A 27250-nucleotide genomic window follows, 5' to 3' on the forward strand; every position below is an offset into this window, starting at 1 on the left:
TAGTGCTAAAATTATAATATATTTACACATATAACGGCAGGGCCTTGAATTTTCAAAATTAGTGACATACTCTGCAATGACATATTTTGTAACTGCATATCGAAGTCTATGCCATCATCAATTTATAAATCTGGAATTTCCGTATTTCAGTTAGATTTCTTTTATTTCATTAGAAAATATTACAATGTCAACATACAACGAAACTACAAAGTCACTGAATTAAAATGGTTTAAACATCGGTGTATATGGATGGGCCCTTCAAAGAAAAAAAATGCGCTCACAAGTTAAAGAGAATTGGCAAAAGTCTCTGCATCACGCATCAGTCGGCCGCACACGCTTTATCGTATCGCACGTGTTTTTGACTGTCGAAAATACCGTCATGTGCGGTCAAATCTTGCAAAAACCGTACGGAAATCCATCAAAAAAAAGATGGAATAACATTTCACTCGTAAGGATATCGTTTTCTCATTTAATTTAACGTATAAGCTGGGTATATTTTTAATTTTGCTATGATTAAATATTTGCCGCAAAAATATCGTACAATTGGAATACAGAAAGAATGGAGTCGTGTTATTTTTTTTGAAGTAAAACTTTTTATTCGCGTATGACAGACTACTTAATTGTATATAATTAACTGTTTTACTATGTATGTATAATTGTACTAGTAGACTAGCGATGTTTCCGATATTCGCATCCTCACCCGCAATTGTGAAGGTTACGCATTGATTTGGGTATCCACATCTGCATCTACAATAATAATAATCAATGTATAGTCACGCGGATGCGGATGTTGCAAGTCGCGAAAACTATATATGTATGTTTGAGTGTATACATGCTTATATGTATTTTTTATGTATTTAACTATGTATGTTTCTGTATGTGTTTAACTATTTAACGATATGTGTATTTTGTATGTATACGTCGTACGTATGACGTAGCTATATTTTAGCGATTTTGCGGGCATCCGCATCCGCAACGGCGAAGCTGCCGCATTGATAGAGGGTTCCGTACTACAGAAGTTTTTTTGGTTATGGTTTATAATATTACATATTATTTGTGAAAATTCTTTGTTAGATTCATTACATGCTCATATCTGCACTAATAATATTTTTAACGCAAAAAAAAATTGACGAAATATTGCACAAAACAGCTCCATTCCATCCTTGTTCTTTTTAATAATAGAGAGTTGACGCTCGCGTCAAATTCACTGACGAGTTCAATGACGTAATATTTATTTTTTTATAGGCTCATTTTTGTAAACGGATTTATATGGGAATGACTTATCCTTATACATCGATGGGTTTAAATAACTTTCTAAAATAAACAATATGGATTTTTTTTATAAAATCTGGCAGAATAACCTGTGATTTACACCCATAAAGAAGTTGTGATAATTTTTTGTCGACAACCTGTCAAAAACATATACGTATTGATATAAGACGCAGATAATATATTTTCTATGTCTATGGATCTGATAATTATAAATATTATGTGTCAAACTGAGACATAGATATATTTTGTCTCTAGTGTTAACAGATGAGGTAGAGTCAAGTAAAAAAATTTTGACAAACTTTTACTTTCCCCACAACTTATGTATTTGACAGTTGAATGTATATTTTTTACAATTTGTTTTTGGTGTAAACAGAAAATGACAACAATGCATGGTGTAAATGCGGTATAAAAAAATCATTAGGTATAAAGACTTTGTATGGGGAACGGAAGAACTAAATTTTTCAATCAAAAACTCATACAAATTGATCACACTCATTAATCTTAGATTTATCAATTATAGATCCTATCGTAATAAGCGGCCATCTTCAATAAATAGACTATCATATCATCTATATTTTTATCATCAATCTAGCAATATCATCTCACGACTTCTTCATCTTGCAACTGGGATGCTGCCACACATCATCCTGGAAACAAATGAGATGGGACTTTATTATCAACTTCGAAAAGGGTCTTCTAGAAATAAATTAGCCTGCTAACGAGAACTTACTTATGTACTTTTTAGTTTACATAACGGCCATTTTGAAATTTTAATTGTTTGCGGCAATAGAAATACATATTCTGTGAAAATTTAAACTCTCTACCTATTACGGTTCACAAGATACGGTCAGATAAGCAGACAGACGAACGGACAGCGTAAGCTTAATAATAGGCTCCCGTTGGCACCCTTCCGGTACGGAACCCTAAAAATCGTTAGAGAATGGTAATTTATCATGGAAAATGAAAGAGTTCCCTCGAGATTCTAAAAACTTTAATCCATTTGGATGAAATCTTGTAAAAAACCAGCCAAGAGCGAGTCAGACTCGCGCACCGAGGGTTCCGCACTCGGGTATTGTTTTCGACATCTTGCTTGATAAATCAAAAACTATTATGCATACAACTAAATCAAAATCTGTTTTAGAATATACAGGTAAAGCCCTTTCATAAGATACCCCACTTGATATAGTTATTATAGTTATAGATTTGAAAATTGAAACACATTTTAATTTTTGTAGAATGATGTAACCAAAATTCACGGTTTTCAGATTTATTCCTTTACTTGTGCTATAAGACACCAAAGCTTTTTTGCTAACTGCCGAATTTCATGATTCTAGTTCAACGGGAAATATCCTATAGGTTTTCTTGACAGACACGACGGTCGGACGGACGGACAGACAGACAACAAAGTGATCCTATAAGGGTTCCATTTTACCTTTTGAGGTAAGGAACTCTAAAAATGAAGTACTAACCTGTGACCGCGCTATATCCATCCATTTTCTTTAAAGAAGTTCGTTCTGCGCTGAAACAAATCATATTTTGTAGATAACTCTTCTAAGTCAGTATAGCACTTAAGCGGGCTATTCACACACCTGCCGCAGGGGCAATTTAGGAATTTGACCCTAAATTGCCTCCTTGATTGTTACGTGTACAGCAAGCAGGGGCATTCTAGGGGCTATTAAGGGTTAGATTGAATAGAATAGAATATATTTTTATTCAAATAAACTTTTAAAAGTGCTTTTGAGTCGTCGAAATGATTTACCACTGGTTCGGATTGCCGTTCCTGCCGAGAACCAGCAAGAAACTCGGCAAAATTGTACCTGTGGCAGGGTAGCAAGAGATTTTCCTTCCTAGCTCTCTTGATGGCCCCTGCCGCCCACCACACGGTCGTGTGTATACAGTATAGCGCGATAGGGGATGTTTCCCAAACTTTTCCTTTTGTCTTTGGGGTTTCGATATTACCGGCGCCATTCTGAACATATGTCGCCTGTTTGCGGCTACAACGTGTTATTTCAAAAAAACTTGATTTTTGATTTAATATGACATTTAATTATTTTTGATATAAAGATTTGCATTGCCTGTAAATTAATTTCTATCGGGTTTAGAAGGATGGTGTGTTCTGTAGGATTAGCCATCCAGTATCATAGACTAATTTAAGTTTTGTAATTAATTGATTAATAAATAATAATAAATGACACTTTTCGGAAATAACACGTAGTCACAAACAGGCGACGTGTGTTCTGCGAGACGTGCAGGAGTTCTGCAGGTATGTGTGTGTAGAGAAAAATACTTAATGTCCCTTCCGATGTGCGACTTAGATTGCCCCTACAGCAGGTGTGGGAGTAGCCTGCTTAAACAGACAAACACATTTAGCTGGCGGAACATCTTACAGAAGAAAGTGGTAAAGCTCAAATACTACATACAATAATAAATAATTAAAGCTCTGAAGAAAGTTGATGAATGAATGAATAGATGCAAAAAGGCGGATACAAAAAATGTGTTCATGACAATAAAAATCCGGTCAAGTGCGAGTCAGATTTGTACACGAAGAGTTCCGTACCATCGTATGAAAAATAACGCTTTTTAATTCTTTTTGTCATGTAACCTCGGATATCGGATTTTTCCTTCACTTGTTGACAGACGCGACGCACAGACAGACAGGCTAACAGACAACGAAGTGATTCTATTGGGTTCTTTTTTCCTTTTGAGGTACGGGGAAAAAATACGAGCTAGTGCGAGAAAAATCTATTAAAATTACGCTCCTACAAAAGCATATTAATATTTCGATTTTAATGAGGAAAAGCATGTGCAAATGAACACGCCTCCGCCAAGTCAAGGTTAATGGTTAACGGGGCTCTCTCCGTCACTTGCTCCATACAATCGTAGTTCCAATTTCATTTGAATATTATGCAACCAAAGTCCATGAAATTTTGCAGACATATTTTAGAAACCAATATCAGTGCCTGTAGTGTTTTAGATTTTTCTAAAAATATGTAGTTTTAAAATTACAGGCGCTCAAAAATTTGTATGTGAATTTTTAAGACTGCGTAACTTTGAAACCGAATATTTTAAAAGAAATCTGGAAAATCACAGGCATAGATATTAGTTTCTAGAATATGTCTGCAAAATTTCATGGAGTTTGGTTGCTTAATATTCAAATGAAATTGGAACTACATTTGTATGGAGCGAGTGACGGAGAGACCCCTCTTTATGGGTAGGTAATGGTGGCGATGGGCAGTGACCACAGAGCTAGCGGCGTACAGACAGGGCAGAACTTACAACTTGTTCTTATCTCTACGCGGCTCGCCGATAGCGACGGGCCGGGTGTGTGTGTGTTTGGAAGACTCGTGCTTTGCTGCTTGAAGTCAAACACTAGGGTTAATTACCCTGTACCAATACCTGTACCTGTACCTGTACCAGTACCGATACCAATGGGAGCACCTAGACAGTTCCTGCCATCTTCATTCAAACTCAAAGCATTTAATTTTTTTTTTTTTCAAACACTGCAGTTTGCACTGCATCTTTTTCAGCCCACAATTAAAGCACATGAGTGTACAATGGTACCAATCCATACTAATATTATAAATGCGAAAGTGTGTCTGTCTGTCTGTGTGCTACCTTTTCACGATTCAACAGTTTAACCGATTCTGATGAAATTTGGTACAGGGTTAGCTTATATCCCGGGGACGGACATAGGCTACTTTTATCCCGGAAAATCAAAGAGTTCCCACGGGATTCCCAAAAACCCATCCGCTTAACCGATTTGTATGACATTTGGTACCGAGGTAGCTTGCATCCCTATAATTGACATAGGCAACTTTATATCCCGGAAAATAAAACAGTTCCCACAGGATCTTTAAAATCCTAAATCCACGCGGACGAAGTCGCTGGCATCCTCTAGTTGTAAATAAATGAATTTGACTTTGACTTTGTGTATCTTATATTATGGCAGTTGGCCTGTAAGAAATAATTCTTGTATGAAGTACATTTCATTTCAAGAGATTAAAAGTATGATTCTAAGTTAGCAAATCGTGACCTTGTGCAACCCATTTTCCTTTTATTGATGACTAGCTGATGCCCGCGACTTCGTCCGCGTGGATTAAAATTTTTCGCAATCCCGTGGGAACTCTTTCATTTTTCCGGGATAAAAAGTACTCTATGTGCTAATCAAGGACATTATCTATCGCCATTCAAAATTTCAGCCAAATCCAGTCCAGTAGTTTTTGCGTGAAGGAGTAACAAACATACACACGCACATACACATATACACACAAATTTTCGCCTTTATAATATTAGTGTGATCAAAGTTTAACAGTAACTGTAATGTACCTGTAACTACTTGTTATACAACTGGATTTTAGCTTTGTTAGCAGGAACTGTCAAAGTTTTAGTATCATTTAAACGAAGAAATAATTAAGCTGTCTTCAGTTTAGTTCATATAGAAAAGTATCCTTGAAACTCATTACAATTATTCCGATGATCATGCTTTTGAAATATTCATAATTAATAATATTATTCCAAAGCAATAATACCATTTATATTATGTGAAAGATCTTACTTACCACTGGTGATGACACCATAGGAATTGCAGTTAAGGGTAGTGGGTTCTTGAGAGTGCTGAAAAGCATAAAGTGTACATTAATGACTGATATTCTCCTTAAGCGATGGTAGCCTAGTGTCTAAGGTTGACATCAAAAGAGCGCACTTTGACTTTGCTCAGACTTAAGACACTGTTAAAACGAGACAGTGTTATACCGCTGGCATAAATCTGTCTTGTTCTTACTGAAACTTAAGTGTAAGCAAAGTCTAAGTGCACTCTATAGATTTCAACCTAAGACTTTGGACTTCTGTTTGGAGTGTCTAGCATTCAAATCCAAGCAGACACCTTTATGAATGAGAATTTGTATGTTTTAAGCATTCAAATATCACTTGCTTTAACAGTGAAGGACAACATCGTGGGAGATCTTTATAATGTCAAAATTTACAAAGGTGAAATTCCAAGGCATTTGATAGTGTTGATCACAAAATTTGACTTCTTAAACTTACCCACTATGGTATCAAAAATGTTGCACTTGATTTAATTGCCTTAGTGACAGGATCAAAGGGTATATAAATATAAATGTTAGCCATAAGGTTAAGCTGCCTTGATAGGTGTCCCACAAGGCTCAATATTGGGGCCCTGTTTATTTGCGATGTATATTATTGGACCATACCATGTCAGCAATAGTTGTACATTGTATAGCTTGCTGATGAGATCACAGATGTTTTAAAACTGATAGAACCAAAGAAAGTGTTGATAATGTAAACCTTGTTCATTGCATTTATTAAGCTAGTTTATTTTGTATAACTTTCTTTTAAACACAAAATAAGTGTAGTAGTGTAGTGTAACCTAATGTAGACCAGATTGATAAAACTGTTGATTATCTGTTGATGATAAATTGATTGGTAAATGTAGAAATACTGAACATGGAGAATTCCAGCTTTTGTAAGGATGATCTTGGTAAGTAAACTTCAATATAGATACAATTTGGTTCTGTTGTACGAAATCACTACATAAATTCACATATCTAAATATTGCTATACCTTTACTTCCTGCAGAAATCAATCAATTCAAATCAACTTAGTTCAGCAGCTGTCAGGAAAATCAGAAAATTTACTGATGTTGAATCAGCTAGGCTTGTATACTCAGCCTTAGAATTTAAGAAAATATGAATCTCACCTTCATCTCACTTAGATCCCTCATGACAGAATCAAAATCCTCCTTAGTGGGCTCATCTGTTTTCTTCCTCACAACACAGTCTTTACCACTAACACTTTTCTCAACACCACTCCTAACCTTGACATTGTTCTTCACTTTCTTACTATCACTTTTGTCACTTCGGTCCTTCAAAGGCACTATATTTTCACTTTTGTGTTCACTTTTGTCCACTAACTTCTCCTCAACCAGTTCAACGTCACTGCTACTATCGTCCACAGCCACCGGCTCCTGAACTACGTCGCTTAAAGGATCTAAATCCGAAACGATTACTATGTCTTTCTTTTTCTTAACTTCCGGTGGTCTTTTGTCAGGTTTTGCGAAAGTTGGTGAATGAGAAACAGATACTAAACCAGGTCTTGGAATATTACTCTCCGCTATTCTCATACTTTCTATCTGTTTTTTACTGAACTCCTCTTTACTTAGTTTATCTTTAGTTTTCGGACTCTTTTCTGCTTCTTTTTTATTGTGATTCGTCGTGTCTACGTGCAGAGGTGTGTCTAATCTTTTATGTTTTGTTGTATCTACATGTAGTGGTGTTTCTAATCTTTTAAGATTTAGATCCTTATCTTTATCTGTCTTTTTGTATTTATCTTTTTCTTTATCCTTCTTGTTTGTGACCATTTCGTTCAACGCTGCAGGTGATTTGACTCTTATTAGTGGCGCATCTTTAGGTTTTTCAGGAACATTATTAGTTTTCTTGTCTTTTTGGTTTGCAGGTACAGCGGTTATAGTAATACTGCCTATAGTGCTTGGAGGATTGTACAGATCGTCTTTACTCCGTTCCAAATCCTTTTTCTTGTCATCCTTTTCTATAACTAGGTCTTGGCTGAGGGAGTAAGAGTTCAGCACTGTTCCGAACACAGCAGCAGGGTTGACTTTGTATTTGTCCTTGTCGTCGTCAGTATTTTTGACAGACGTGGTTACTGTCAAGGAGCTTGGGAACTGTATCTGTTCGTTGAACTGCTGCGTGCTCGTTATGACGGATTGTGAGGTTGATTGCGAGCCTAAGCGCGGACGTTTTATGTCCGACGCTTTGATTTCTTTGCTCAAACTGAAAGAGAAATTTCGTATTTTAAAATGAGTTTATAAAAATGTTTAGTTATTAGTTTATGGTTAGTGTATGGTTATCATTGGTTTTCTGTCTGTTTGTTTCGTTATTTTGCATTGTTCATCCGATCAAGTTGAACCTTGTAGCAGATTCCGAACGAGGCTTGAGTAGGCGAAGCTGAACGAAAGGACGATGGAACAAATCTTCTGACGTAGCTCATTTGGTATTATTTTGGTTCATTGCCTCTTCCGATGGAGGCGGCAATGGAGACGGAGGTGAAAAATGCAATGGAGATGGAGGTGTGGAATGTTATCGTCATCCATGGGTGGTGGCATTTACTCACTCAGCCTGTCTCAGCAAGGTAGGCATCCGCACAAAGCCTGAGGGGAACATCTTCAGCACCCTCGTGGCTAGCAGATTGGCGGCGGCTTCCGGCTCGCCCGCCAAAGCCGCCAGGCGCGCCAGAAACGACCTGGCACGCGGACACCAGGGGAAGCGCCGCTTGGGCAGGCGCTTGTCTACATAAGGTCCGCCCTCCACTGTTGATTGGAGTTGGAGCTTTTTCCTGCAATAAAGGAAATAAATACAGTGTTGTTTGATCGATTTTACTGTAAAAAATCTGTTAAAACTGTTGGGCCGTGAAAATCTAACAGACAGACACACTTTCGCATTTATAATGTTAAGTATGGATATGGATGTGTACACGAGTTTTTATGTGAAAGTAAAATTTAAAATTTTTTAGGGTTCCGCAATCCAAACCCAAAGGGTGTCAACGGGACCTTATTACTAAACCACCGCTCGCGCTGTCCGTCCATCTGTCTGTCAGCGGGCTGTATCTCATGAACCGTAATAAGTAGAGAATGGAAACTTTCACAGAATGTATATTTCTATTGCCACTATAATTTTTTTTAAATTACCGCTTTGTAAAATTAATTAAGAGTGAACAATCCTGTTCAATAGTACGGAACCCTCCGTAGGCGAGTCCGACTCGCACTCGTCTTTTACTCAATAATTCTTTTCTCAACCTCGCAATTTTAGTGTCAGTAGATAAATTGTTAGATATTTGGAACTACCATGGAGAAAACGCTTACCTTTTCTCTTGCACTCTTTCACACTCGGCGTTGTAGGCTGCGATCATACCAGGCTTGCGCTCCTCTATCAATTCTTGGAGCCTGCAAACATTACAAATTTACCTAAATATAGACAACATAATAGGCTTTTAATCTCTTGATACTTTGAAACAGCTTGATTAAAGCATGACAACCTCAAAACAGCTGTTCTGTTTGACGACCGTTTTAAAAACATTCAAAAATCAATATTTATTCAGATAGCTGGAGCTTTCTACGACACAATTTTGGTACTTTAAAAGCTCTCCATAGAAGATGGCGGCCTCAAAGTTGTTCTGTTTGTTAGCTCATTATAATAACATTGAAAATGAAAATTGGTAGAACAAATATTTTTAATTTTTGATGTATGACACTAAAGTAGTACTTTAAAACACCTCAATGAACTATACATAAGAAGGGTCAAACCTACAATTAAGCAAGCACTTACCTTTGTAAAGTCTACTGAAGTTCACTTGTTCTATTAGTGCTTGAATGCAACTTACAATTAAGGAGACACTTACCTTTGTAAAATCTCGATGACCTTAGGCTCCATTTCGCCAGAAGCCAACCAATTATGCCCAATCGCTCAAGGGAGTCCTCCGCTTTACGCTTATGACTTGTTTTATTAGTGCTTAAAGGCAACTTACAGTTAAAGAGGAGCTTACCTTTGCAAAGTCTCGACGATCTTAGCCTCCTTTTCATCGGGAGTCAACCGACTTATGTCCAATTGCTCAAGAGTGTCTTCCGCTTTGCGCTTATGACTTGTTGTGTTAGTGCTAGAAGGCGCGGGCGCGGATGGGTGAGCTGTTTCCGATGGTGCTGATGCTGCAAAAATAGTACTTTATGAATCGGTTGCATATGTTGTTAGTGCGAGTTTAAAAGCCGGTCAAGTGCGAGTCGGGCCTCGCTGTTTTAGGGTTCCGTACATAATTATGAACATCAAAGTTCATATAATTATTTTGGGTGTATATTAGCCATCGGAGCTAGAACATCGCAGTAAACCGTGAAAAAAACCACAAAAAATGTTCTTTGTTTAGGTCATAGCTTACAAACTATTTTATAAATCGTTGTTTCCAGTAACCAGTGTACCATAATACTGTATTTAAACAACAATTTTTTAAAATTATGGCACACAATATATCGAAATTTCATTTTACGAACTAGATTAGTTTTTGAGATAACCCCCGTCACAAACATGGTCCAAAAGTTACAATTTTGACGAACCCCCATTTCTAAGGTTTAAAAAAAAAAAAAATTTTCGTAATCTACTCCTATGATACTCCACATGCTGGTGAGTAAAAAATTTTTTTTTCGGTTCCTTTTTCATACATGGTATCGAATACTATTTTGCACGCCACCAGGCACTATGTTGTTGATGATGACGGTGTAGCGGTTGCCACATTCACAAGCAGATATCGCTTCTAAATTCAATCAATCAACATACGCTCGATACACAAACCTAAACCTGATTACTCACGAAGTACTAGATGGCAGCACGGGTAGCTTAATCGGAAGCTCAAGTAGAACACGCAACTCTCAATCGCATTGACGGAGCGTTTATCAATCTGCACTATATATAGAAGTTTCAACGTGTAACCGTCGGCCCAGCTGGCGCTACCGAACACAACACCACTCGGTTTTTTTTAAAGAATACTAGCAAACCCGGCGAACTCCGTTTCGCCACCAGATGGATTAAAATATTGGTTTGTAGTACATGCTATGAAAAAAGATTTTCACGCTTTTCTGTTGAAATTTTTCCTGAATTTTCTTTGCTATAAACCACACGGAGCCCGAGACCTTTCCAACGAATGCAAAACCGTGGAAATCGGTTCGTGCGTTATGGAGTTATAGCGTCAGGAAGGAAAACCCGACTTATTTTTATATAGTAGATTACTCCTCAATACTCCCCTTTCCCCTCCAATTAAGCGTAAGGAGTGGGTACGACAATATTGCAACGGGTAAGGTTTGAACCGCCGACCTTTCGGAATTCAGTCCGCTCCTCAACCGTTCAGCTATCGAGGCTATTGGTACGGTCGAGCAGACATACACCACTTCCGTACATCGGTAACTCACCAGCGTCTTCGGCGCTGTGCTCAGTCTTCCAGCTCTTCACCATCTGCAGCAGCTTGGCGCGCGAGGTGTGCGTGGCCGTGGCGGCGCGGTGCCACGCCGCGCGACGCATCGCGCCGTCCGCGCCGCTGCGGTCCAGCGACTGGTGCAACCTGCGCATTCCGTCTGGGTTACAACCATCGCCTTATAAGCGTCACTTCAGGAATTCGCAGAAGAACAAAAGCGACCGACATAGCGCAAAGGATTAGCAAGCTGAAGTGGCAATGGGCAGGTCATGTATATATATCGTAGAACCGACGGCCGATGGGGCCGACGTGTTGCCGACGTACGGAAAGGTACAAATAACTTAATCCATTTTAACGAATTATTGGAATGCCCTCCCAAAACCTACGCGAAGAACACAGATTCAAGGGGTAGAGGTTACCCGAGAGATGCTGTAAGGAATTGCATTCCCAAATCCTGGTGATCCCACGGGATTTTTTAAGGGATCATCCGTTTAAATGTTTTTACGTGGTACAGTACCTTGCATCCCGGGGACGGGCGTTACGGATAGGCTACTTTGTTTTAGAGATTTTGTAGATTTTTAAAAACCTAAATCCACGCGGGCGAAGCTGTGAGCATCATCTAATTGCAAATAAAACGTCTGACTGACGCCAAAGGTCAACGACCGTTGCGTATATAGGTGCCGCGGACTTACCTGACGACACAATAGTCAGTCTTAGCGCTGTCGTGGGCAGGGTTGTCTCGGGCCTGCTGCACTAGTACGTCCAACTCTTCCAGGAGCTCTCGTACTGGAGACGGAAGCTTCACTTCTACTTTTGCTTCTACGTCTCTGTAAGAAACATAAAACACTTTACTAGAAAGTTCATTTTTAGAGTTCCGTACGTCAAAAGAAAAAAAAGGAACCCTTATAGGATCACTTTGTTGTCAATTTGTCTAGCCTGTCTATCATGAAAACGTGTGGGGTGATTCCCGTTGACCTAGAATCATGAAATTTGGTAAATAGGTAGGTCTTATAGCACAAGTAAAGGAAAAAACTTAGCCATAATAGCCAAATACGGAACCGAGGGTTCCGTACTTGGCTATTTTTTAGATATTTTGCACGATAAAACAAAACTATTATGCATAAAAATAAATAAAAATCTGTTTTACAATGTACAGGTAAAGCCCATGATTTCATATGATATCCCACTTGATATAGTTATCTTATTTTGAAAACTTAAACATATTTCAAATTTTTTTCTGTGGCTTTTAGGGCATATAGATGGCGCAGTCATTCATCAACTTACAGTCTACAGCGTTAGGTATATCTTTTACGATGACACGGAACCCTTCGTATGCGAGTCCGACTCGCACTTGTCCAGTTTTTGTCATTTTTTAGGGTTCCGTATCTCCTTCATGTTCCTACCTGGAGCTATCGGAAGTGACGGCGTTCTCCGAGCTCGGCGCGGGTTTGGAAGTCAGCGAGTCCGACTGGGAAGTGCGGGAGTCTGCGCTCTCAGCGTCCCCGTGTACGTTATCTAGAAAAGAAAACCAATATAAACATATATGTATTCATCATCATCATTCTCAGACCTGGACGAGTTAGGAACCCTCATAGCTTAAATTTTGAGTTTTTTTTTTATAAAAGAATATTAGCCATGCTAATCCTGACTAATACTCCCCTTTCCCCTCCAACTAAGCGTAAAGCTTGTGCCAGGAGTGGGTACGACAATAGTGCAACGGGTGGGGTTTGAACCGCCGACCTTTCGGAATTCAGTCCACTTCAGTCAGTTTACATTATTAATTATCAGCACTATATCCGAAATGAGGAGATCCACAGGAGAACCAAGGTCACTAAGGTAAGGAACATAGTCCAAACTATTAGCAAGCTGAAGTTGCAGTGGGCAGGCCAAGCCTGTCGTAGAAACGATGGCCGTTGGAGCCGTTCTAACCTGATCAGGTCACCGAACAGTGGGGGCGGGGACAGCACATTCAACATAGTGGCTCCGCACGTCACTTTATTCAATGCGTCGACAATCAATAGGCAGGATAGGGATGACTACCAGTCAAATCAGCAACTTTTTATCAAACGTCAAAACGCTCGCTTAGTTCGATAGCTTGTATGATATTCATAGATGTGACGTAATTTTTTAGTAAGATCAGTAATTTAAAATTGTTAGCAAACTTAAAACTATCAGCAGTTGTGGATTTTGCGGATTTTAGAAGACCCTCTATTTTAATGATAAATTCAAATCACACTAATATTATAAAGGCGAAAGTTTGTATGTGTGTGTGTGTGTGTGTGTGTGTGTGTGTGTGTATGTTTGTTACTCCTTCACGCAAAAACCACTTGACGGATTTGGCTGAAATTTAGGATGGAGATAGATAATATCCTGGATTAGCACATAGGCTACTTTTTATCCCGGAAAATCAAAGAGTTCCCACGGGATTTCGAAAAACCTAAATCCACGCGGGCGAAGTCGCGGGCATCGGCTAGTTTTAATGATAAATTCAAATTCAAATTATTTTTATTCAATTAAACTTTTACAAGTGCTTTTGAATCGTCAAAATAATCTACCACTGGTTCGGAATGCTGTTCCTACCGAGACGAACCAGCAAGAAACTCGGCGGTTGCTCTTTTCAAATGTACCCTCAAAACTAACTTATTTTTGAAATAGGCATCATCCGAATTCAAAGTTAAGCTTCAAATAAGGTAAGTAAAATAATAAGTGTTTCATTGGTAGCTAAACCGCGTTCATTCAACTCACCGTCAGAAGTCTGTTTGCCAGATGTGGCAGCAGAAGAATCTGTTCTTCGCACCTTCTTTGCTTTCTTCTTATCAATGTTTTTGTTCTTCTGGAAATAACGGAGAACCTTATTAAGTAGCAATAGTAAAAAATCCCTAGCCAAGTGCGAGACAGGCTTCGCTCTTTTAGGGTTTTGTACATACTTAAGAACAACATAATATTTTGGGTGTATGAAATATTTCATTTCCATTAGAAATTGCTACAAATTGTGAAAGAACAAGACAGTGTAAATTAAAAATTTATAACACCCCCAACAAGTGAAGGTTACAATGACTAGAAAAGAGCTGATAACTTTCAAACGGCTGAACCGATTTTCTTGGATTATAGCTAAGAACACTCTCGATCAAGCCACCTTTCAAACAAAAAACTAAATTAAAATCGTTTCATTAGTTTAGGAGCTACGATCCCACAGACAGATACACACGTCAAATTTATAACGCCCCTCTTTTTGGATTGGGGGTTAAAAATTGACGGCCTAACTCTACTCTAAATTTAGAAAATGATATCCCACATGCTAGGGTAAAAAATGATAATTTTGAATGTATAAGGAACTCCCCTGAAATAACTTGATTGATGCAATATTCGGTTTTGGGACACCTTTTGGGTGTCTACACCAAATGCCAAAATTTTAGGTCTGTAACTCATTTCGTCTACATTTACAGAGCTCTGTTTTACGGAACCCTAAAAACTACGCTAACTCTTGTATTACATAATAATATTATATTCTGTAATAAATTAAAAAAAAATATTTTGTGTGTTTGTGGTTATTTATTTGGATTTTTTTTTTTTGAATTTATTTTTAGTGAATATTCATGTTATTTTATTTTTTACAAACATTTTTAAAAATATAATTTGAATTTAAATTTAAGGACATTGAATAACAATAACAGTATTATAAACGTTATACTTATAATACTATTTATGTTATATTTACGGATAAGTAACTATAAAATAAATAACAATTAAATAATGTATTATTGTTTTCTTTCATCTCACCAAAACGAGAAAGAGAAAACACCAACTTAAATTAACCGATATTTAAATAACATTAAGAGGGCTGTCTCCGTCACTCGCTTCATACAATCGTAGTTCCAATTTCATTTGAATATTAAGCAACCAAAGTCCATGAAATTTTGCAGACATATTCTAGAAACTAATATCTATGTCTGTGGTTTTCCAGATTTCTGTTAAAATTTTCGGGTTCAAAGTAACGCGGTCTTAAAAATTTACATACAAGTCTTTGAGCCCCTGTAATTTTAAAACTACATATTTTTAGAAAAATCTAAAACACCACAGACACAGATATTAGTTTCTAAAACATGTCTGCAAAATTTCATGGACTTTGGTTGCTTAGTATTCAAATGAAATTAGAACTACGATTGTATGAAACGAGCGACGGAGAGAGCCCTGTTAAAATTAAAGAGAAATTAACAATAAAATAAACGTTAACAAAGAATACCGGTATTTTAATATTAACGGTAAGTCGGTAACTATCGGGTGGAGGTAACTTTACGAACATTTTACCGGTATTAAGTCCCTGAATAACAGTACTTTCTATGACGTGAAACATTAACATGTATTCGTGAATCCCCAATGCATGCGTGATGATTTGTCATCGATCCAGCTGTGCCTAGCTTTACAAACATTCATTAAAGTTAGTGTTTGGTTAGTAGGTCCGTAAGCATTTATTTAGGGACGAATTTTCAATCAAATAACTTTTATCTGAAGAATAAATTTGAGTTTGACAGTTTTTGAATAGGAAATCTGTCAATACGTCAAATTTATTCCTCAGATAGTAATTATTGCACATGTTTCACATGACGTTATTTGACGATTGAAAAATCGATCCTTAATTATTGCAAGGGACAATTATGTTGAAACCCATAATTAATTAATATTGGTCTTTAAAGATCAATAATAATTAAGTATATTAAACTAAACAGTTATTTTAGCATGATGTTATTGCATGTATGTATTCATAAAAAAATCAAAACATTCCCAAACCTCCAATAAAACAGATATTTTGGTATATAAAACATGTTTCGTCTTGCTTACGATTGTACGATGTTGTATTTTAAGTGTCGATATGTTGTCTTGGTAGCTGTTACATGTTGTTATTTGTCAATAAAAACCATACAATTTTTGACAAATAACAACTTTGCTAAGTAACTACGATATCTATCGGTAATTATCGATTTTGTCTAAAAGACAGAGTATATTAATTTACCTATATACGAGGTTTATAATGTCTTAAGTTTTTATGAATAAAGTATGTACATATATTATTTTGTATGAATATTTTATTTAATGTATCCCACTATACTTTACCGTTATTTTAGGTTTCTCTTTTATACAAAGCTGTTATTGTTCCGCACCTCGTTTAAAATCTTCCATATTCATATTTTCGACTGATCTGCAAGTTATGATTTTGGATGGTACTTTTGTCTTTTTAGATTTATTTATCAGTTAAATTATAAAAAACAGGAATGGTAAGAGTTAATATGTGTCCACACAAGTAGTTTCTAATGAGGGTAATATCGAAAAAGATACTTTTATAACGATAACGTTATTTTATAACGATACCTAATAACCGTTACGAAAGATCGGAGTCTAGTAATGTTATCAAATCACAGAATACACTTATTATACACACAGAATACACAATTATTATAATGACTGTTATGTGTATCCAAAACTTTATATACATCAATTTATGTCCTTCTCCAACAAAAAATACTTATGCCTCCTTATAGATAACCTGAAATATGTACATTTATATACAAGTAGTTCCAATAGTAATATCGTAAGTTACTTTTGCAACGTTATTTATAACGTTCTAGTAACCGTTACGAAATTAGGTAATTCCTTTTTTTTACTCAGATACAGCCCTTGGCTGTAATCTCACCTGGTGGTAAGTGATGATGCAGTCTAAGATAGAAGCGGGCTAAACTCGAAGGGGTATGGCAGTTCATTTATAGATACTCTGAAATAATGTATCTATAATCTACACACAATTTTTTTTTATTTGTTGGTTATCATAAAAATTACTTTTGTACCGTTATTTTATAACGATATCTAGTAACCGTTACCATCTCAGGAGTTTAACGTTATCAAGTAATGTTACGAAATAAATAATTTGAGATGTGGATCCAATACTTTATATACACCTGACCAGTTAATTCCCTCCCCCAAAAAAAAAAACTTACACCTCTTACCTCCAAAACTAATATCTGTTTCAGGATATTGTAAATAAGTTAGGTATAACTGATAAAGACTGTTTTTAATGTGATAGGGGGGCTAGTGCCCAATAGCAGTACCTTCTTCCTGTGTTCAGTCTTGTGTGAGTCTAGGTCTCCGTTGGTGATGGCCTTAGGATCCTTCGCCTCTTGGCTGTCAGACTCTGAAGAACTCTCCGATGACTCTTCTTCGCTGCTGCTTGACGATATTTGTCTCTGTTAAAAATTATTATTTTTAGGATTCCAGACAAAAAATGGCCAAGTGCGAGCCGGACTCGCATACGAAGGGTTCCGTACCATCGTACAAGATATTTTAATATTTTTATGTGCAACACAACAAGTTCATGACAACAGCGCCATCTATATGTGATTTAGTAAATTATTTTTTTCATGAACACAATTTAACTTTTTTTTGTGATGTAACCACAGTATCTCTATTTTCGGTTTTATTTCTTTACTTGTGCTATAAGACCCACCTACCTACCTTTCGTGATTCTAGGTAAATCCAATTCTAGGTAACGGTTGCCACATTCACAAGCAGATGTCACCCATCATCATCATGACATGATCATCATTTGGTTAGCTTACATCCCAGGGACTAAAGGCTACTTTTTATCACGCAAATCCATCCGTTTAACCAATTTATATGAAATTTGTTTCAGAGTTAGCTTGCATTCCAGAAATTGATATAGGCAACTTTTTATCCCGGAAAATTAAAGAGTTCCTACAGGATTTTTAAGAAATCTAAATCCACGCGGATCACAGCGCGGGTATCAGCTAGTAAGATTATATGTTACGAAAAGCATACCTTATTCCTTCTGTTGGGTTCACCGTCGGACGCAGTCTGGTTCTCTGATACAGTCTTGAACTCCAGTGAGCCACAGTTTATGTAGAATCCGCCGTACAGTGTGTCACATTCAGGGGGGATCATCTCATCATACTGGAAAACAATACAGAGTGGATATTTGGTGTTTTGTTGGCAATTTTACATCAATTGGATGCCCTCCTCCCTAAGGGTGATGACTGATGAATCAACATTGAGATGTGCTGCGCTGTGCTGTGCTCAGCTAAGCTAACCTTCTGGTGCTATTTTTAGTCATTGAACTGTGCGGCGTGCTGTGCGACTGTGACAGCAACTGCGGCAGCGCGACAAGTGCAAGCGAGATAGATGGAAAACAGAGGGTTGGGCGAGCCATCAGTTATCTTTGTTGTTTTGAACAAAGCACAGCCGTACAAAGAGCAGCGCAGCAGGGTCCGTTTCTTTCTTCATTATAATCGTAGAAGAGAAACACAGCATAGCACAGTTCAAAGTGATTAGAATTATAAGCATTTTAAGCAATTACTTTCATGGTGAAAAAAAAACCATTGTGAGGAAACCTACATGCCTGAAACTTCTCCATAATGTTCTCAAAGGTGTGTGAAGTCTGCTAATTTGTATTAAGACAGTATCTGTCTACATCTGTGATTTCTTCAGTGGTCTTCTTGTTCAGTGGTTGTTGTGGTAGTCATTTATCATGAGATCAAAGGCTTTGGACCAACTGTCTTTTTTTATACTGTGTTATTGGGGCAAGTTACATAAATGAAACAACTTACACCATGGGTGTTGTCAATGAACGAGTCGTTTTCATCATAGCCGGCACCAATGTCAGCAAACTCCTCGTATTTGGATCTACCTTTTCTGCCATATGTACTTTTGCCACCCTGAAAACATTGAAAATTATAATAATGTTGGCAACCATGCCTAGGATCAGTATGAAATCAATACATACTGAATTTGCATTATATTTTTTATAATTATTTTTTTTTGTGATGTAACCATAAATTTTCGATTTTCGGGTTTTTCCCTTTACATGTGCTGTAAAACCTACCTAGCTGAAAATTTCATGATTCACAATGTCAATGGAAAGTACCCTATAGGTTTTCTTGACAGACAGACAGACAGCAAAGTGATCCTATAAGGGTTCCTGTTTTCCTTTTGACAGATGGAGCCCTAAAAAAAGAAAAGATAAGTCAATACTTACATATTTCTGTTCAAACTTCCTGGCCACCCTTTCGACATCATCATCATTGTCGGAAAAAGGGTCCAGCCCCGTTTTTTTACCGTTCTCCACTCTCTTCTTTCTCTGAAATACCAAAATTCATACATTAATAACATAGCTTCTTCTTCTGGGTTTGGCGGCTATGCAGGGCACTTCAGACCCTGTATATAACATAAGATGATGTCTGTGGCTGCATTGTTTTTTTTTTTTTTTTTACAAATCCTGTGGGAACTCTTTGTTGTTCCAGTATAAAAAGTAGCTCATGCTCATCCCTGGGATGTAAGCTAACTCTGTACCGATTTTCATCAATATGGGTTAAACTGTTAGACCGTGAATAGCTACCTTATGCCCATCCACACATGTAAGCCAACTCTGCCCTTCAAAATTGGTTAAACAGATTATGCTTTTTAAATTGTCTGTTTTTCTGTGGAAATATGTAATTTTTCTGCGATAGAAAGTTGGTTATGTCTGTCCCCGGGATGTAATCTAATGCTGTACCTTTCTCATCAAAATCGGTTAAACGGTTGAGCTGTAAAAAGGTAGCAGTCATGGACAGACAGGCACACTTGTGCATTTATATTAATTAGTATGGATAACTCACTTTATCCACATTATACTGTCATTCTTAGATACTATTTTTTTTATTGATACTATCAACTATTCAAAATTTTTTCACTGACATTTTGCATGATAAAACAAAAACTATTATGCATAAAAATAAATAAAAGTCTGTTAGGTAAAGCCCTTTTCTATGATACCCCACTTGGTATAATTATCTTACTTTGAAAATTGAAGATACTAATCAGTTGTTCATAAACAAACTTTAACTTTTTTGTTACGTACTTAATCACAAATTCACGGTTTTCTGATTTATTCCTTTGCTTGTGCTTTAAGATCTATCTACCTGACTTTCATGATTCTAGGTGAACAGGAACTACCCTGGTTTTTTTGACAGACAACAGATGGATCGACAGACAACAAAGTGATCCTACAAAGTTCCTTTGATACTTTTGTGGTACAGAACTCTAAAAACCATAGGGATGCAGACGATACAGTACAACCCCCTACAAATACAATAAGACCGATATGAAAAGACTAATCCCTGACAAAATATCTCCCATGGGAAAACTGAAAATCCCATAAAATACGAACCAAGTCATACAACTTCAGCAAATTATAATTACTTAAAACCTTTAAAAAAAATCAAAAGTTACTTAAAGAAGTTGCCATAATTTTTAAACTACACTACAGCAGTTTTAAATTCATGTCATTCTATAACCCTTTCATGGTGGTGGTATTTTTCTATAAGTACCTAATCCTAGAAATACAATGCTCAAGAATTGAAATTTGAAACTACAAAAAAAAAACTTTAGATAAGAATTTAGACCTTTAAAAGGACACAAAAACGTTTATTTTAGACCGAAATGAAATAAACAAATAACATTAAACCGCAAAGAAAATAACCAAAAAGTCAATTTTAAGCGGAAATTAGGTAGAACGTCAAAATGCTCCTTCCTAATTATTAATATCGAACATAACGTGCTATTTACCCACCGCGGCTAATAAATCGACGCTTCACAACGTCCGATTCAAAAAGATAACCAAAAACAATAGCTTAGCATAAACACACACCAATATAAACAAAGCAATCACTAAATATCGTACGCACACAAACAAACATCCAAATATATAACACGCATATGTAATACATAACATAACCTATAACTTATTTACCTCCGCGAGCAATCGATTCAAGTTAAAATGGGGCTCTCAAAAAGCTTCTTCCTACAACAAGACGCCTATCCAATCCTGCCAGTCTCTCGGAGCTAAATCGTGCAAAATGCACCAGCCCGCGCATTTGGCAACATTGCAAATCAAGTTTCAAAACATATGCATAAACATTAAAATGCAAGCTACCGAGTCAATTACCCTACGAATATCGTGAAAATAATCACGAAAACCTATGCAAAAGTTTAAACAGTCCTGCCACACGTAAATAAATACGTCACGCACACATATGCGCGCTATCTCTTTCGATAATTTATTTATTTCGCGTAGGTACATAAAATTCCTAGCATATGTCATACAGAACCCATTAAAAATATAACTTAATAAATAAGTTATTTAGAAAGTAACCTAAAAATAGCCCTTTGCCGGAAACAACATCGTTATTAGGCGGGTTAACCTAGGTCATCCAAGTCTTCTACTTTCGCTCGATTTGCTATCATTGTTTTGTATAGGTGTCGTCGGAAATTAATCAGCATCATATTTATAGGGTCTTTAATAACAATACTTGGATTATCTAAGCTCAAAAAATAGTTAAACAAGTCGAGGACATCGACCAAAACATTGCCTCGCTAACGAGATGTCCTAGGCTCACAATTTTCTTCTTAGATAGTTGCAAACATGGCGACCGATATCTGGGCTTCTCGTGAAGCCCGTGGACGCAAAATCATGTAACAAAACCTAATGCAAAGCTTGTAACGTAAGCAAAAAATATTCTAAACCATTTCGCCAGACCCAAGTTTACAACCACCCCTAGCCGCCAAACGGTACGAGGTGTCCATCTCAAATTTTTTCACATCATTCCTAACAATGCAAAGAGCTGTAAAACCAGTATGGTTGCGTAAATTACTATGATTTTCTGTTATAACTTACCGCTGTTGTTATGAGTAGTTCCTTGTAATTCAGCTCTGGATATTTACTTTCGTTGCTTTCGTCTAAATTTACAGTTAATCTCACTGTTTTGTTCACATTATTATTTGCACTTTTTGGAGCACCCACTGTTATAAGGTTAGCACGTTTAGAGTCCGACATTTTCCACCAAATTCAAGTATAAAATGATTTTTTTCAAAGCATGACACGGCCTGCATTTTCAAACTGTGTACCATATTGCCACCATGTTGGAATTCATTGTTTGGGTTGTGAGCGCCACGGAATAAATGGGAACTATTCCTTCGTTTGTGTAGCAGTCCGTAAGATGTCACCATAATTTTTTCAGTTTGCCACTAGATGTCGTTCTTATTTTTTATGAATATTTTAATTTAGCTTTGTTCTTACGATTAATATTTTCCTAACTAATAATTTAAATTAATTTTAATACTTTTAACTAATTACACCCAGCTTCTGAGCTCATTTTGGTGCTATTTAAGAGACTTTTAGTTAAAATAGAAATGAAATAGAATTCAATGAGTGACATCTAGTGTTAGCTAATAGAACTTTTTCATCACGAAAAACTTTTTAGTTCTAAAATGTATGGGAAGATGTCCCTTTCATACAATTCAGTCAAATCAGATGTTCTTAGTTTATTTGGACTACTGCTTTATCGACTTACTTATTTTTTGTTTATTTTATTTTAATTATTTGGTTCAAGCAAATAAATTAATACTGTTGAATCGTAATTTATTTAACTTAATATTATATACTTCATCATCAACTTTTTCTATACTAAAAATACTAATCAACAATAATACACTCATCAGTTGACTATAAATAACGTGGCTACAAGTGATTTTAGGTCTTTTCACTTTGACATAAAATGCAATTTTGAAGTACCAAGGTACATTATGAATTTATGTACTTTATAACCATTTACTACTAGCGGATGTCCGCGACTTCGTCCTTCTAGATTCAGACTTAAAAATAAATCTAAATAAAAGAAGCCTAGGCACAGATTTACTCATGTGGCCTAGGTATGTCTGGCTCCCTCCAGGATGGTAGGTAATAGGTACTTATCTCTTCAGCGAATTTCGTATAGCGGATGGGCCATGAAAAGGTACCTACTTTCGCATTACCTAAATCTAGTTAGTAGGTAGGACTTCGCCTGTGTTGGTGTTGACTGGCGGGCGTGCTCTGCCTTTTTGGAGTGTTTTTTTTTTGTTGAAACTGACTGGAAAGCGCTCTAAGTGGGTGCCGTGCGTATGTCGGCGAGCGCCGGCACAGACGGGGTCCATACTTGTATAGTTTAACTAACTTGTTACAAATAACTACAAACTTGACATTGACTAATCTTTGTAAAACCAGACGAGAGAGAAAAAAAAAAAGTTGTACCTACCACCAGTATAGACCGGCAGGCTTCACCTTTGAGAAATTGAGAACTAATGATGCCTAAGCTTCCAGATTTTCTCATGATATTTTCCTTCACCGATAAAGAAAGCGACGCGCTCCGAAACGTTAGAGGCACATTAGAGGTGCGAGCTCGAGATGGAACGCCGGACTCAGCGATTAGGAGGCGGACGTCTTGACCACTAGGCTATTTTTAACCGTATTTATAAAACGTCAAAGTAAAAACCGGTAAAGTGCGAGTAAAGACTCGAACACGAAGAGTTCCGCGAAATCGTACAAGAAAATTTAAAAGTTTTTTTTGCGATGTAACCACAAATTCCAGGTTTCGGATTTACCCTTTGCCTACTTGTGTAATAAGACACCTGCTTTTTAACCCCCGACCCAAAAAGAGGGACGTTATAACGTGTCGTGTGTATCTGTGTATCTGTCTGTGGCATCGCAGCTCCTAAACTAATGAACCGATTTTAATTTAGTTTTTTTTTTGTCTAAAAGGTGGCTTGATCGAGAGTGTTCTTATCCAAGAAAATTGGTTCAGCCGTTTGAAAGATTATCAGCTCTTTTCTAATTACTGTAACCTTCACTTGTCGGGGGTGTTATAAATTTTTAATTTACACTTGTCATGATAATAGGTCCACGGGAAGTAGGCACCCAGGCACCCTATAGATTTTGATTCCCTTGGCGGTCTTGACAGACAACGAATTGATCCTATAAGGGTTCCTTTTTTTCGCTATAGATACGGAAACCAAAAAAGCTGAGTTTAACTTGATTAAAACACATAGTAGCCATTATGCCATTCCACTCCGTCGGTGTGCCTTGTGCCTTAGTCCTATGACATTATGTGAGTTTACCGGGTACAAGGAAATTAGGGTGGACTCCTAGCTTTCCTTTTGAATCACACACGTAGGAGAATTCGCCTTAATGAAAAAACTGAGCTCTCCAGTAATTACTGAGTCAATTCAGATTTAACGGAGTGTGGTTATTAAAAAAGCGACACTATCAGCAGGGGGGTTACTTGGGAGGGTCAGGGGGGGTTTCGGAAAAACGTTGATGGGCTGGACATTATGAAACCGAGATTCCTATTAAGATAAGGGACATTAGTCTGTCTTTGGCCCCGTTTGATGCGTTCCAGTACTTGACCAAGTTGTAGTCAAGTCGGTGGCTCAAGTCATACAGTAGGTCTACTCGATAACTACAAACCTTTTTAACCCCCCACCCCAAAAAGACTTTAATTATAATTAGTTATAAGTTTGACGTGTGTATGTACATGTATCTGTGTATCTGTCTGTGGCACCGTAGCTCCTAAACTAATGAACCGATTTTAATTAAGTTTTTTTTGTTTGAAAGGTCCGATCGAGAGTGTTTTTAGCCATAATCCAAGAAAATCGGTTCAGCCGTTTGAAAGTTATCAGCTCTTTTCTAGTTATTACTGTAACCTTCACTTGTCGGTGTTATAAATTTTTAATTTACACTTGTAAATGCTCTGAATCACAGGGATCGCTGGATTCAAAATCGTAGTGCGTGGAAGTCCCTACAAGGACCAATACGTCCGGCTGTGGACGTCGATTGACTAACGAAGGCAACAACATTATCATTATACCTTAGGGCGCTTGTGCACTCATTCGTATTCGTTTTCATTAAGATACGATTCAAAGTAGCCGTCATAAAAAATATAAGCACAGTGGTGCACTCATTTGATTCGTATTTTGAAGGATCCGTCTAAATACGAATCAAGTGAATGAACAAGCGTACCTACGTGTATTTTGTATGACGGCCACTTTGAATCGTGTTTTTACGAATCGAATATGAATGACTGCACAAGCGCCTAAAGAAACTAACTATTTTCAAATATCATAATTTGGGCTCCTTCCAAGTACTTACTTACTACAACATTTTCGATGGCAAGTTATGTTTTAGGGGCAGTCTTTTACTAAATACCCAGTAAATAGATGACTGAAGTATGATATTATTCTTCATCAATATAGGATTCAAACGAGGCACAAAGTGGACATTATTTTAGGGATCTTGAGATATACGGGGGCACTTCGGGAATATTCATTAGAAAAAATGAAATTTAACTCCGCCATTGTGAGATTACCTTGAAGATAGCGTGGGAGTGGAAGGGAGTATTATACTGAAGAGCTCTATTAGAATGACTTCCTTTTCAAGAAAAGGAGCTAACCGTTTTATACATAAATATTATAAACTAGAGGATGCCCGCGACTTCATCCGCGTGGATGTAGGTTTTTAAGGATTCCGTGGGAACTGTTTGATTTTCCGGGATAAAATGCCAATGTCAATTACAGGGGCGCAAGCTACCTCGGTACCAAATTTCATACAAATCGGTTAAGCGGATGGGTTTTTAGGAATCCCGTGGGAATTCTTTAATTTTCCGGGATAAAAAGTAGCTTAGGACATAAACTACTTTTTATCCCACTAAGACATTATATAAGCTAACCCTGTACTAAATTTCGTTAGAATCAGTTAAACTGTTGGGCCATGAAAAGGTAGCAGACAGACAGACAGACCGATAGTCAGACAGAGAGACAGACAGACACACTTTCGCATTTATAATATTAGTATGGATAATAATCAAAGCGTACACGGAATTTTAAAAGATCAGTTGGTGAGTTTTTTGCCGTGTTTCCTCAATAGAATCTGCTTTCGAAACCAGCGGTAGAATAATTATTCATTAAAAAAAATATTTCCGGCGAGTGTTTGTAAATGACTTGCCAGAGCTTACTTACGCAAGTTTTTAACCCCCGACCCAAAAAGAGAGGTGTTATAAGTTTGACGTGGGTATCTGTCTGTGGCACCGCAGCTCCTAAACTAATAAACCGATTTTAATTTAGTTTTTTTGTTTGAAAGGTGGCTAGATCGAGAGTGTTCTTAGCTGTAATCCAAGAAAATCGGTTCAGCCGTTTGAAAGTTATCAGCTCTTTTCTAGTTACTGTAACCTTCACTTGTTATTATATTACATATAGGTTGGGGGTATTATAAATTTTTAATTCAAACTTGTATTGCCAGTGGACACAGCCATCAGTCTAAGCTTTCAATCAAACTAAAACGCCTGAAAGTGTTTAGCAAGTAGGTTCCGGGGCAGGTGTGGATAAATAAAATATCCGCGCCCTTCATGAGCTCGCTGAGGGTAGATTGCAAATATCCAATGCAAATACGACATTGATGCATTGTAGAGGTGTGACGGAATTTAGTAGGATACGGTAACTTTACTACTTAGTACTTCAATATTGGTTTGTCCTTCAATCACGGCGCAACGGAGCAGAGGTACGACGTGATTTTTTGCATGGGTATAGTTGAAGACCTGGAGAGTGATATCTATATTACATATAATAAAATTGTAGAAAAGTGGTGTCTGTACAATGGAATTATATAAAAAAAAAGTAGCAGGGGTTGTTATTATATCGATGCCGAACCCGAAATTGTAATGAATTTTTTTTTGTCTGTTTGTCTGTGTGTTTGTGCACGCTAATATCAGAAACGGCCAATTCGATTTAGATACGGTTTTCACTAATATATTGTAGTAAGCTTCACTTAACATTTAGTGTTTATTTCATGTCAATCGGTTCGTAAATAAAAAAGTTATGTCAATTTAAAGAATCACGGCGAACATTTTTAACGTACAGACTACAGAGTATAATATGCTGCCCGAAAAGTCACTATTCCACGCGAACGAAGTCGCGGGCACAGCTAGTATAAACTACTTTTTATACCGTAAAATAAAGAGTTCCCTCAGAAAGATCCCACCAGATTTTGTATGGTAGATTTGGCTATTTGGTTTAGTGGGAGGTCTCGGGTTCGATTCCCGGCAAGGGATTGGAATTTTATAATTTCTAAATGTCTGGTCTGGTGGGA

The 27250-nt window shown here is 37.1% G+C and overlaps 1 protein-coding gene across 6 annotated transcripts; it reads right to left on the minus strand.

Moving 5' to 3' along the window:
- Nucleotides 1–1401: 1401 nt before the first annotated feature.
- LOC123876297 (yemanuclein) lies at nt 1402–22227 on the minus strand. 6 transcript variants are annotated; one of them, XM_045922511.1, is made up of 17 exons: nt 21974–22227; nt 19298–19399; nt 18870–18977; nt 18085–18216; nt 17358–17492; nt 14002–14086; nt 12660–12771; nt 11949–12083; nt 11255–11403; nt 9847–10006; nt 9167–9247; nt 8419–8640; nt 6989–8078; nt 5832–5886; nt 4549–4627; nt 2742–2786; nt 1402–1919 (listed from the first exon to the last, which is right to left on the minus strand). In XM_045922511.1, the coding sequence occupies exons 1-16, from the start codon at nt 22130–22132 to the stop codon at nt 2753–2755; spliced, it is 2838 nt and encodes a 945-aa protein (XP_045778467.1). In that variant the 5' UTR covers nt 22133–22227; the 3' UTR covers nt 1402–1919; nt 2742–2752. The 6 variants fall into 6 exon arrangements, with proteins under 6 accessions (XP_045778467.1, XP_045778466.1, XP_045778464.1 ...); XM_045922510.1 differs by having other exon boundaries at nt 4549–4624; nt 14002–14089; nt 21974–22226; XM_045922508.1 differs by having other exon boundaries at nt 14002–14089; nt 21974–22226.
- Between the last annotated feature and the right edge of the window lie 5023 nt (nt 22228–27250).

This window comes from Maniola jurtina, chromosome 21 (assembly GCF_905333055.1).
Source record: "Maniola jurtina chromosome 21, ilManJurt1.1, whole genome shotgun sequence".
NCBI lineage: Eukaryota > Metazoa > Arthropoda > Insecta > Lepidoptera > Nymphalidae > Maniola > Maniola jurtina.